At 41.2% G+C, this 13726-nt stretch overlaps 1 protein-coding gene across 2 annotated transcripts in view; it reads left to right on the forward strand.

Moving 5' to 3' along the window:
• The window catches only part of LOC121550489 (inactive dipeptidyl peptidase 10), a 382617-nt gene that overhangs the window by 220158 nt on the left and 148733 nt on the right, over positions 1-13726 (forward strand). For both annotated transcript variants that reach the window (XM_041862762.2, XM_041862770.2), the window contains exon 3: positions 7057-7152. In XM_041862762.2, the coding sequence (XP_041718696.1) occupies positions 7057-7152 (96 nt within the window). The remainder of the gene's footprint in view (positions 1-7056; positions 7153-13726) is intronic.

The following is a 13726-nucleotide window of genomic DNA, read 5'->3' on the forward strand; positions in this document are numbered from 1 at the left end:
GGGCTCCATGCAAGATCTCACCTCATGGAGTTGCAATGATCATGAGAATGGTGAGGAATCAGCCCAGAACTACACGGGAAGATCTTGTCAATGATCTCAAGGCAGATGGGACCATAGTCAGCAAGAAAACAATTGGTAACAAACTACGCCATGAAGGACTGAAATCCTGCAGCGTCCGCAAGGTCCCCCTGCTCAAGAAAGCACATATACAGGGCCGTCTGAAGTTTGCCAAATAACATCTGATTGATTCAGAGGAGAACTGGGTGAAAGTGTTGTGGTCAGATGAGACCAAAATCGAGCTCTATGGCATCAACTCAACTCGCCGTGTTTGGAGGAGGAGGAATGCTGCCTATGACCCCAAGAACACCATCCCCACCGTCAAACATGGAGGTGGAAACATTATGCTTTGGGGGTGTTTTTCTGCTAAGGGGACAGGACAACTTCACCGCATCAAAGCGACGATGGACAGGGCCATGCACCGTCAGATCTTGGGTGAGAACCTCCTTCCCTCAGCCAGGGCATTGAAACTGGGTCGTGGATGGGTTTTCCAGCATGACAATGACCCAAAACACACGGCCAAGGCAACAAAGGAGTGGCTCAACAAGAAGCACATTAAGGTCCTGGAGTGGCCTAGCCAGTCTCCAGACTTTAATCCCATAGAAAATCTGTGGAGGGAGCTGAAGGTTTGAGTTGCCAAACGTCAGCCTCGAAACCTTAATGACTTGGAGAAGATCTGCAAAGAGGAGTGGGACAAAATCCCTCCTGAGATGTGTGCAAACCTGGTGGCCAACTACAAGAAACGTCTGACCTCTGTGAATGCCAACAAGGGTTTTGCCACCAAGTACTAAGTCATGTTTTGCAGAGGGGTCAAATACTTATTTCCCTCATTAAAATGCAAATCAATTTATAACATTTTTGACATGCATTTTTCTGGATGTTGTTGTTGTTATTCTGTGTCTCACTGTTCAAATAAACCTACCATTAAAATTATAGACTGATCATGTCTTTGTCAGTGGGCAAACATACAAAATCAGCAGGGGATCAAATATTTTTTTCCCTCACTGTATTATCTCCAATGTATCGTCCATGTAAAAAACGTCTGATTAGAATGTATGTCCGACAATACCTTTTTAATTCTATGCGTTATACATTTTGCTAGAATTTTAGCATCACAACACTGAAGTGTAAGGGGCCTCCAATTTTTTTAATGGACTGGATCTTTATTTTTCCCATTTGTGTCCTTTTTCAGTAATAATGAAATCAGTGTCTGATAATCTACCATTTACATAGGAGCGGTTAAAACATGCTAATTACGGTCCTCTGAGTATATCAAAAAAGGTTTGGTATACCTTCGACTGGTATGCCATCCAACCCTGGAGTTTTCCTGGACTTAAAGTCTTTAATTGCATTCAGAAGTTCCTCCTCTGTAATTTCACCTTCATATGAGTCTTTCTGTATGGCTGTTAATTTTATATAATCAATAGAAAGAAAATCCCTACAATTATCTTCAGTTAAAGGATATGGAGGCGACTGAAACAAAAACATATGCTTTAAGTACTTTGCTTCCTCCTTCAAAATATAATTTGGTGAAACATGGGTGTCTCCGTCATTTGTAACCAGTTTCAGTAAATAATTTTAGGTAGCATTTCTATGTTGATGATTAAAAATGAATTTGGTGCATTTTTCCACATATTCCATCCAGTTTGCTTTAGTTTTATAATATATTACACTTGATCTTTCTTGAATAGGTTTGTCCATTTCTTTTTTTCCCTCTCATTTATTCTGAGCCTCTATGTTACAGTCTTTATTGCTATCTATCTGTCCGGGTAGACCTTCTATTTCCTTTGTTAGTATGGACTCTTTTGACCTAAATTGATTTTGTTTTCGAGATGAGTGCTGAATTGCATGGCCTCTAAAGGCACATTTAAAGGTGTCCCATACAATAAGGGGATTTGCTGTAACTGTGTTACAGTGGGGGAAAAAAGTATTTAGTCAGCCACCAATTGTGCAAGTTCTCCCACTTAAAAAGATGAGAGAGGCCTGTAATTTTCATCATAGGTACACATCAACTATGTCAGACAAATTGAGAAAAAAAATCCAGAAAATCACATTGTAGGATTTTTAATGAATTTATTTGCAAATGAAGGTGGAAAATAAGTATTTGGTCACCTACAAACAAGCAAGATTTCTGGCTCTCACAGACCTGTAACTTCTTCTTTAATAGGCTCCTCTGTCCTCCACTCATTACCTGTATTAATGGCACCTGTTTGAACTTGTTATCAGTATAAAAGACACCTGTCCACAACCTCAAACAGTCACACTCCAAACTCCACTATGGCCAAGACCAAAGAGCTGTCAAAGGACACCAGAAACAAAATTGTATACCTGCACCAGGCTGGGAAGACTGAATCTGCAATAGGTAAGCAGCTTGGTTTGAAGAAATCAACTGTGGGAGCAATTATTAGGAAATGGAAGACATACAAGACCACTGGTAATCTCCCTCGATCTGGGGCTCCACGCAAGATCTCACCCCGTGGGGTCAAAATGATCACAAGAACGGTGAGCAAAAATCCCAGAACCACACGGGGGGACCTAGTGAATGACCTGCAGAGAGCTGGGACCAAAGTAACAAAGCCTCCCATCAGTAACACACTACGCCGCCAGGGACTCAAATCCTGCAGTGCCAGACGTGTCCCCCTGCTTAAGCCAGTACATGTCCAGGCCCGTCTGAAGTTTGCTAGAGTGCATTTGGATGATCCAGAAGAGGATTGGGAGAATGTCATATGGTCAGATGAAACCAAAATAGAACATTTTGGTAAAAACTCAACTCGTCGTGTTTGGAGGACAAAGAATGCTGAGTTGCATCCAAAGAACACCATACCTACTGTGAAGCATGTGGGTGGAAACATCATGCTTTGGGGCTGTTTTTCTGCAAAGGGACCAGGACAACTGATCCGTGTAAAGGAAAGAATGAATGGGGCCATGTATCGTGAGATTTTGAGTAAAAACCTCCTTCCATCAGCAAGGGCATTGAATATGAAACGTGGCTGGGTCTTTCAGCATGACAATGATCCCAAACACACCGCCCGGGCAACGAAGGAGTGGCTTCGTAAGAAGCATTTCAAGGTCCTGGAGTGGCCTAGCCAGTCTCCAGATCTCAACCCCATAGACAATCTTTGGAGGGAGTTGAAAGTCCGTGTTGCCCAGCAACAGCCCCAAAACATCACTGCTCTAGAGGAGATCTGCATGGAGGAATGGGCCAAAATATATTTTTTACATTTTACGTCATTTAGCAGACACTCTTATCCAGAGCGACTTACAGTTAGTGCATACATTATTCTTTTTTATTTTTCATACTGGCCCCCCGTGGGAATCGAACCCACAACCCTGGCGTTGCAAACGCCATGCTCTACCAACTGAGCTACCTCCCTGCCGGCCATTCCCTCCCCTACCCTGGACGACGCTGGGCCAATTGTGTGCCGCCCCATTGGTCTCCCGGTTGCGGCCGGCTACAGCAGAGCCTGGATTCAAATCTCTAGTGGCACAGCTAGCACTGCGATGCAGTGCCTTAGACCACTGCGCCACTCAGGAGATACCAGCAACAGTGTGTGAAAACCTTGTGAAGACTTACAGAAAACGTTTGACCTGTGTCATTGCCAACAAAGCGTATATAACAAAGTATTGTGAAACTTTTGTTACTGACCAAATACTTATTTTCCACCATAATTTGCAAATACATTCAATAAAAATCCTACAATGTGATTTTCTGGATTTTTTTTCTCATTTTGTCTGTCATAGTTGACGTGTACCTATGATGAAAATTACAGGCCTCTCTCATCTTTTTAAGTGGGAGAACTTGCACAATTGGTGGCTGACTAAATACTTTTTTTCCATGACATCATTTTCTGGAATTTTCCAAGCTGATGAAAGGCACAGTCAACTTAGTTTATATAAACTTCTGACCCACTGGAATTGTGAAACAGTGAAGTATAAGTGAAATAATCTGTCTGTAAACAATTGTTGGAAAAATTATTGTGTCATGCACAAAGTAGATGTCCTAACCGACTTGCCAAAACTATAGTTTGTTAACAAGACATTTGTGGAGTGGTTGAAAAATGAGTTTTAATGACACCAACCTAAGTGTATGTAAACTTCCGACTTCAACTGTATATGATGGTCCATCCGCATTCTCTCCCCTATTAAACTTTTGGTGCCAACGAGAATGACATAAGAAAGAAGTCAAGACGGCTAGCTTGATTGAGTGTCCGCCATGTATATTTCACTAGGTCAGGATATTTAAGCCTCCATATATCCACTAGTTCTAATGTATCCATGACATTCATGATTTCCTTAAGAGCATGAGGGTGATAGTTTGTATTGTGATTTACTTTACTGTCCATTGAGCTATTTAAAACAGTATTATAATCTCCGACCATAATAACAGTCTTATATTGATTGCAGGGTTGATAATTTATTATATCTCGTTGTTAGTTCTCAAAGATGATCTTATGAAAAAAATATATAGCTCAATTATCTTTAATCTACATACTTTATGTCTGGTTGTAGTCGTTTCAGTTGACACTGAACACGTTTTACCATCACAAAAAAAATATATGTATACAGTACCAGTCAAAAGTTTGGACACACCTACTCATTCAAGGATTTTTCTTTATTTTTACTATTTTCTTAATCGTAGAATAATAGTGAAGACATCAAACTATGAAATAACACATATGGAAACATATAGTAACCAAAAAAGTGTTAAACAACTAAAAATATATTTTATATTTGAGATTCTAGAAATAGCCAACCTTTGCCTTGATTATAGCTTTGCACACTCTTGGCATTCTCTCAAACAGCTTCACCTGGAATGCTTTTCCAACAGTCTTGAAGGAGTTCCCACAAATGCTGAGCAGTTGTTGGCTGCTTTTCCTTCACTCTGCTGTCCGACTCATCCCAAACCATCTCAATTGGATTGAGGTCGGGGGAATGTGGAGGCCAGGTCATCTGATGCAGCACTCCGACACTCTCCTTCTTGGTAAAATAGCCCTTACACAGCCTGGAGATGTGTTGGGTCATTGTCCTGTTGAAAAACAAATGATAGTCCTACCAAGCCCATACCAGATGGGATGGTGTATCGCTGCAGAATGCTGTGGTAGCCATGCTGGTGTATTGAATTCTAAATAAATCACAGACAGTGTCACCAGCAAACACCCCCACACCATAACACCTCCTCCTCCGTGCTTGATGGTGGGAACTACACAATCAGAGATCATCCATTCACCCACACCGCGTCTCACAAAGACACGGCGGTTGGAACAAAAATCTCAAATTTGGACTCCAGACCAAAGGACAAATTTCCACCGGTCTAATGTTCATTGCTCGTGTTGGTCCAAGCAGGTCTCTTCTTATTATTGGTGTCCTTTAGTAGTGGTTTCTTTGCAGCAATTCGACCATGAAGGCCTGATTCACAGTCCCCTCTGAACAGTTGATGTTGAGATGCGTCTGTGACTTGAACTCTGTGAAGCATTTATTTGGGCTGCAATTTCTGAGGCTGGTAACTCTAATGAATTTATCCTCTGCAGCATAGGTAACTCTGGGTCTTCCATTCCTGCGGTGGTCCTCATGAGAGCCAGTTTCATCATAGCACTTTCAAAGTTATTGACATTTTTTGGACTTGGTATTTTACCAAATAGGGTTATCTTCTGTATACCCCCCCCCTACCTTGCACAACACAACTGATATGCTCAAACCCATTAAGAAGGAAATAAATTCCACAAATTAACTTTTAAGAAGCCACACCTGTTAATTGAAATGCATTCCAGGTGACTAACTCATGAAACTAGTTGAGAGAATGCCAAGAGTGTGCAAAGCTGTCATCAAGGCAAAGGGTGGCTATTTGAAGTATCTCAAATATAACATATATTTGGTTTAACACTTTTTTTGTTACTACATGATTCCATATGTGTTATAGAAAATAGTAAGAATTAAGAAAAACCCTTGAATGAGTAGGTGTGTCCAAACATTGGACTGGTACTATATATATATATATATATATATATATATATATATATATATATATATATATTTGTAATAATATTTTTTGGAGTGGCAGACGATGCTGCTAAATGAATATCCTGTAGGGGAAACACTGATCATTTCTCCATAATCTTTTTTCTACTTTTGCCTCTCTCTTTCTCTTTCTTGCTCTCACTCACCACTCCAACCCTCCCTCCTTCTCTTTTAAACCCCTGACTCCTTCTTCATCTGAATTTAAAAGGTTGCTCATAGTATCTGCCTGTAGAGCAGGTGAAGCCATCCAAGTGCATACAATCTTCTGATAAGGTTTTATCCTGACTTATTTTATTCATAAAGGCTAAAGTAAGCATGACACTCTCAAGAGTCCCAACAGCTTTAAAAACTGCCCTAGATTAAAGTCCCTGTTTCCAGACCACTCCACATCTCTAGTCTGTGGTTTGTTCATCTGAGTGTCATTTTTCTGACTAAAGCACAGACCTAAGACATTATAAACAGCTGGATGCGATATGTATAGTTACTCTTATGCGGCTATACGCTGTATGCAGAAGACACTTTACACATTGATCTTGGATCAGATTACCCTACACACCAATGCTAACCTTGACCAGGGACAACAGCATAACACTGACCTTAGATCAGTGTCTAGAGGCAACATCTTGCCGACATATGCCTGGGATAACTTCTAGGTCAGGACCAAGGAGTAAGTCTTGACCTTGATTGGAGACTGACCTGATGACCCCAAGTTCTGGGTGACCCCAAGTTCTCGGAAATGTCTTCCAGTTCCTCAGAAAGACTTTGATGCAGTAAGCTTCACAAATTCAAAAAAATAAGCAATGCTACACACATTTTCCTTTTGTATCATATGCCTTTTTGCTATTATTTGATCCTTGTGTGAGAGAATAAACAATGCTGGAAACTTCAATAATGATAATGACAAAATAACGACTTGATCATTATTGAGTTCCCAGTGATGATAGAGTTTAGAATTAATGCATTTTTGTTTTGCTTTTTTTGAAGCGGAGAACCAAGCTGGCAGTGATACCAAACTCACAGTGGAAGATCTGTTCAAGCCTGAGTTTGTGGTCCACGACCCAGAGGCCAAATGGATCAATGGTAAGTGCTAACACGTACTCCACAACTCTGCCATTGATTTGTTGATGGACTTGTCATCAATTTATTGTCTAGCTAGCTGTTGGATGATGGACAATTTGGATGGAACTTGGTTGCAATGTTTTGGTGAGGAGACTGTTGTGTGACATGGTGCAGGTCCTTACTTCTTTAAACAAGATGGCGTAGATTGGCAACGAACAGTCCTTAGTCTCACTGTTGGGAGTTTATTGTTGCTGGTCATGTGAATATTTAGTTATTTAAGCATGATTGTAACTAAGCAGTGTATTATAAGCCACAAATAGCTGTGGCAGGGTCTAGGGAGAGTATGTTGAGCTTATGCCTGCGTCTTTATTTTTAAAGTTAGGCTTCGTTGATACAGAGTCTCTCACTTTGGCTGTCTGTGTTACCTAATATCTGTTTAATTGTTCCCAAAATAACATAATCAATTATATCTACATCTGTAGTATGAGTAAGAATGCTTCAAAACACCTAGAAATAAACTGTTTTGTTGTAGGCACTAGCTCAAAATCCCATTAGACATTAACAAGATCTTGATATACTGCAAGTCTGCAGTCGGTTCTGCAAAGCGAAAACCAAGGGCTGAGTTTGCTCGACAACAAAGGGACGAACGATCCCTCACCTGCCTTCAACCTTTTTTAAAGTAACTGCCTAGCGTTTCCAGATTTCTATGAAATATGACATATGGTTACTTACAATATGAGTGAAATAGTTTTCCATCCAAAAAATAAATAAAAAAGTATGTTAGAAATCTGCTTTTCTGGGCCTCCCGAGTTGTGCAGTGGTCTAAGGCACTGCATCGCAGTGCTAGAGGCGTCACTACAGACCAGCCGTGATCGGGAGTCCCATAGGGCGGTGCACAATTGGCCCAGCGTTTTCCGAGTTAGGGGAGGGTTTGGCCGGAGGGGCTTTACTTGGCTTATCGTGACCTAGCGACTCCTTGTGGCGGGCCGGGCACCTGCAGGCTGACAGCTGTCTTCAGTTGAACAGTGTTTCCTCTGACACATTGGTGCGGCTGGCTTTCGGGTTAAGCGAGCGGGTGTTAAGAAGCGTGGTTTGGTGGGTCATGTTTCAGAGGACGCATGACTCGACCTTCACCTCCCGACCCCGTTTGGGAGTTGCAGCAATGAGACAAGATCGAAATTGGGGAGAAAAAGGGGGTAAAATACAAAAAATATACACTACCAGTCAAAAGGTTGGACACTTACTCATTCAAGGGTTTTTCTTTATTTGTACTATTTTTACATTGTAGAATAATAGTGAAGACATCAAAACTATTAAATAACACATATGGAATCATGTAGTAACCAAATAATTATTAACAAAAATCAAAATATATTTTATATTTGAGATTCTAGAAATAGCCAACCTTTGCCTTGATGACAGCTTTGCACACTCTTGGCATTCTCTCAACCAGCTTCATGAGGTAGTCACCTGGAATGCATTTCAATTAACAGGTGTGCCTTCTGAAAAGTTAATTTGTGGAATATCTTTCCTTAATGCGTTTGAGCCAATCAGTTGTGTTGTGACAAGGTAGCTCAGCTGGTAGAGCACGGCGCTTGTAACGCCAAGGTAGTGGGTTCGATCCCCGGGACCACCCATACACAAAAAAAAAAAAGAAATGTATGCAAGCATTACTGTAAGTAGCTTTGGATAAAAGCGTCTGCTAAATGGCATTTTATTTGTATTAAGATAGCCCTATTTGGTAACATAACAAGTCCATATTATGGCAGTAACAGCTCAAATAAGCAAAGAGAAACAACAGTCCATCTTTACTTTAAGACATGAAGGTCAGTCAATACGGAAAATGTAAAGAACTTTGAAAGTGCTATGATGAAACTGGCTCTCATGAGGACCACCGCAGGAATGGAAGACCCAGAGTTACCTCTGCTGCAGAGGATAAGTTCATTAGAGTTACCAGCCTCAGAAATTGCAGCCCAAATGAATGCTTCACAGAGTTCAAGTCACAGACACATCTCAACATCAGATGTTCAGAGGGGACTGTGTGAATCAGGCCTTCATGGTCAAATTGCTGCAAAGAAATCAGTACTAAAGGACACCAATAATAAGAAGAGACCTGCTTGGGACAAGAAATACGAGCAATGGACATTAGACCAGTGGAAATTTGTCCTTTGGTCTGGAATCCAAATTGGAGATTTTTTGTTCCTACCGCCAGGTCTTTGTGAGATCCGCATGTGTAGTTCCCACCGCATGGAGGAGGAGGTGTGATGGTGTGGGGATGCTTTGCTGGTGACACTGTCTGTGATTTATTTAGAATTCAAGGCACACTTAACCAGCATGGTTTTCACAGCATTCTGCAGCGATACGCCACCCCAGCTGGTTTGCGCTTAGTGGGACTATCATTTGTTTTTCAACAGGACAATGACCCAACACACCTCCAGGCTGTGTAAGGGCTATTTTACCAAGAAGGAGAGTGATGGAGTGCTGTATCAGATGACCTTACCTCCACAATCACCCGACCTCAACCCAATTGAGATGGTTTGGGATGAGTTGGACCGCAGAGAGAAAGAAAAGCAGCCAACAAGTGCTCAGCATAAGTGGGAACTCCTTCAAGACTGTTGGAAAAGCATTCCAGGTGAAGCTGGGTGAGAGAATACCAAGCATGTGCAAAGCTGTCATCAAAGCAAAGGGTGGCTACTTTGAAAAATCTCAAATATAAAATATATTTTGATTTGTTTAACACTTTTTTGGTTACTAAATGACTCCATATGTGTTGTTTTTATAGTTTTGATGTCTGCACTATTATTCTACAATGTAGAAAATAGTAAAAATAAAGAAAATCCCTTGAATGAGTTGGTGTGTCCAAACTTTTGACTGGAACTGCATATATATATATATATATATATATATATATATATATATATATATATATATATATATATACAGCGGGGAGAACAAGTAATTGATACACTGCCGATTTTGCAGGTTTTCCTACTTACAAAGCATGTAGAGGTCTGTAATTTTTATCATAGGTACACTTCAACTGTGAGACGGAAAATCCAGAAAATCACATTGTATGATTTTTAAGTAATTAATTTGAATTTTTTTGTATGACATAAGTATTTGATACATCAGAAAAGCAGAACTTAATATTTGGTACAGAAACCTTTGTTTGCAATTACAGAGATTATACATTTCCTGTAGGTCTTGACCAGGTTTGCACACACTGCAGCAGGGATTTTGGCCCACTCCTCCATACAGACCTTCTCCAGATCCTTCGGTTTCGGGGCTGTCGCTGGGCAATACGGACTTTCAGCTCCCTCCAAAGATTTTCTATTGGGTTCAGGTCTGGAGACTGGCTAGGCCACTCCAGGACCTTGAGATGCTTCTTACGGAGCCACTCCTTAGTTGCCCTGGCTGTGTGTTTCGGGTCGTTGTCATGCTGGAAGACCCAGCCACGACCCATCTTCAATGCTCTTACTGAGGGAAGGAGGTTGTTGGCCAAGATCTCGCGATACATTGCCCCATCTATCCTCCCCTCAATACGGTGCAGTCGTCCTGTCCCCTTTGCAGAAAAGCATCCCCAAAGAATGATGTTTCCACCTCCATTCTTCACGGTAGGGATGGTGTTCTTGGGGTTGTACTCATCCTTCTTCTTCCTCCAAACACGGCGAGTGGAGTTTAGACCAAAAAGCTCAATTTTTGTCTCATCAGACCACATTACCTTCTCCCATTCCTCCTCTGGATCATCCAGATGGTCATTGGCAAACTTCAGACGGGCCTGGACATGCGCTGGCTTGAGCAGTTGGACCTTGCGTGCGCTGCAGGATTTTAATCCATGACGGCGTAGTGTGTTACTAATGGTTTTCTTTGAGACTGTGGTCCCAGTTCTCTTCAGGTCATTGACCAGGTCCTGCCGTGTAGTTCTGGGCTGATCCCTCACCTTCCTCATGATCATTGATGCCCCACAAGGTGAGATCTTGCATGGAGCCCCAGACCGAGGGTGATTGACCGTCATCTTGAACTTCTTCGATGTTCTAATAATTGCGCCAACAGTTGTTGCCTTCTCACCAAGCTGCTTGCCTATTGTCCTGTAGCCCATCCCAGCCTTGTGCAGGTCTACAATTTTATCCCTGATGTCCTTACACAGCTCTCTGGTCTTGGCCATTGTGGAGAGGTTGGAGTCTGTTTGATTGAGTGTGTGGACAGGTGTCTTTTATACAGGTAACAAGGTTCAAACAGGTGCAGTTAATACAGGTAATCAGTGGAGAACAGGAGGGCTTCTTAAAGAAAAACGAACAGGTCTGTGAGAGCCGGAATTCTTACTGGTTGGTAAGTGATCAAATACTTATGTCATGCAATAAAATGCAAATTAATAACTTAAAAATCATACAATGTGATTTTCTGGATTTTTGTTTTAGATTCCGTCTCTCACAGTTGAAGTGTACCTATGATAAACATTACAGACATCTACATGCTTTGTAAGTAGGAAAACCTGCAAAATCGGCAGTGTATCAAATACTTGTTCTCCCCACTGTATATATATATATATATATATATATATATATATATATATATATATATATATATATATATATATATATATATATATTACATATATATTGGTATTTTTCCTATTTTGTTGCCTTACAACCTGGAATTAAAATGGATTTTTTGGGTGTTTGTATCATTTGATTTACAAAACATGCCTACCACTTTGAAGAAGCAAAATAATTTTTGAAATAAGAAATAAGACAAAAAACTTTAGCGTGCATAACAGATTTCCCTCAATAATTTCCCTGTATTTAATGCCATCCATCATTCCTTCAATTCTGACTAATTTCCCAGTCCCTGCTGATGAAAAACATCCCCACATCATGATGCTACCACCACCATGCTTCACTGTGGGGATGGTGTTCTCGGGGTGATGAGAGGTGTTGGGTTTGCGCCCGACATAACGTTTTCCTTGATGGCCAAAAAGCTCAATTTTAGTCTCATCTGACCAGAGTACCTTCTTCCATATGTTTGGGGAGTCTACCACATGCCTTTTGGCGAACACCAAACGTGTTTGCTTATTTTTTTCTTTAAGCAATGGCTTTTTTCTGGCCACTCTTCCGTAAAGCCCAGCTTTGTGGAGTGTACAGCTTAAAGTGGTCCTATGGACAGATACTCCAATCTCCGCTGTGGAGCTTTGCAGCTCCTTCAGGGTTATCTTTGGTCTCTTTGTTGCCTCTCTGATTAATGCCCTCCTTGCCTGGTCCGTGAGTTTTGGTGGGCGGCCCTCTCTTGGCAGGTTTGTTGTGGTGCCATATTCTTTCAATTTTTTTATAATGGATTTAATGGTGCTCCGTGGGATGTTCATAGTTTCGGATATTCTTTTATAACCCAACCCTGATCTGTACTTCTCCACAACTTTGTCCCTGACCTGTTTGGAGAGCTCCTTGGTCTTCAAGGTGCCACTTGCTTGGTGGTGCCCCCTGCTTAGTGGTGTTGCAGACTCTGGGGCCTTTCAGAACAGGTGTATCTATACTGAAATCATGTGACAGATCATGTGACACTTAGATTGCACACATGTGGACTTTATTTAACTAATTATGTGACTTCTGAAGGTAATTGGTTTCACCAGATCTTATTTAGGGGCTTCATAGCAAAGTGGGAGAATACATATGCACCACCACTTTTCCGTTATTTATTTTGTAGAATTCTTTGAAACAAGTTATTTTTTTCATTTCACTTCACCAATTTGGTCTATTTTGTGTATGTCCATTACATGAAATCCAAATCCAAATCCATTTAAATTACAGGTTGTAATGCAACAAAATAGGAAAAATGCCAAGGGAGATGAATACTTTTGCAAGGCACTGTATATAGCTTTTCTGTTTTGGAATGGTGTGGGCGTACCCCAACCACAGAATGGTAGAGCGCTGATTGACCAGCTCATCCTCCTCTAGACTGCTGATTGGCGAGCTACTTTAAATGAAGCGCAGTAAAATGAGCTTGTATAATTAATAGTCAAACAAAACCAGGCTTGCATGTCTCATACCCCAGCCTTCGTGTATAGCAGCAACTGATTATGGAAATTCAGATACTGAGTTTGTACGGTCTTTTCTTTCCCTCTGCTACATATTTACATTGTATTGATTCCTTATCTGCTGGAGGGGGGTTGCATGTTAAAGTAAGGGCCTGGAAGAGCAGATCTCTGAATAAAGCGTGTTAAGGGAAGTGAAAGTGAATCTGATTATGGTTGTGTTGTACAGACAGGATAACGATCATATTGAGAGAATGGGACGCCAACTCCCTAAGACGCTCTTGAGATCCAACTTACAAACAGTTTATCTTTCCTGCTTTCCCGATGCCATTTGGGTTGTTTGTTTCAGATTCCTCTCTGCCCATAACTGCTTGACTTCACTCGCATGGAGCCAGTGGCCACAGGGAAGAAGCAAGGCCTTTCTGTCCATCAATATTTGATCACCTCAGTGAAATTTCTCAACTATTTCCGCTCCACCATCTCATTCCCAGAGATTACCTCAGGCTATCGATGGAGAGGGATAACATTGCGTCAAACCAGTCAGAAAGTCAGGCTCATGGGTACGGCTTT

Source organism: Coregonus clupeaformis, chromosome 4 (genome assembly GCF_020615455.1).
Source record: "Coregonus clupeaformis isolate EN_2021a chromosome 4, ASM2061545v1, whole genome shotgun sequence".
NCBI lineage: Eukaryota > Metazoa > Chordata > Actinopteri > Salmoniformes > Salmonidae > Coregonus > Coregonus clupeaformis.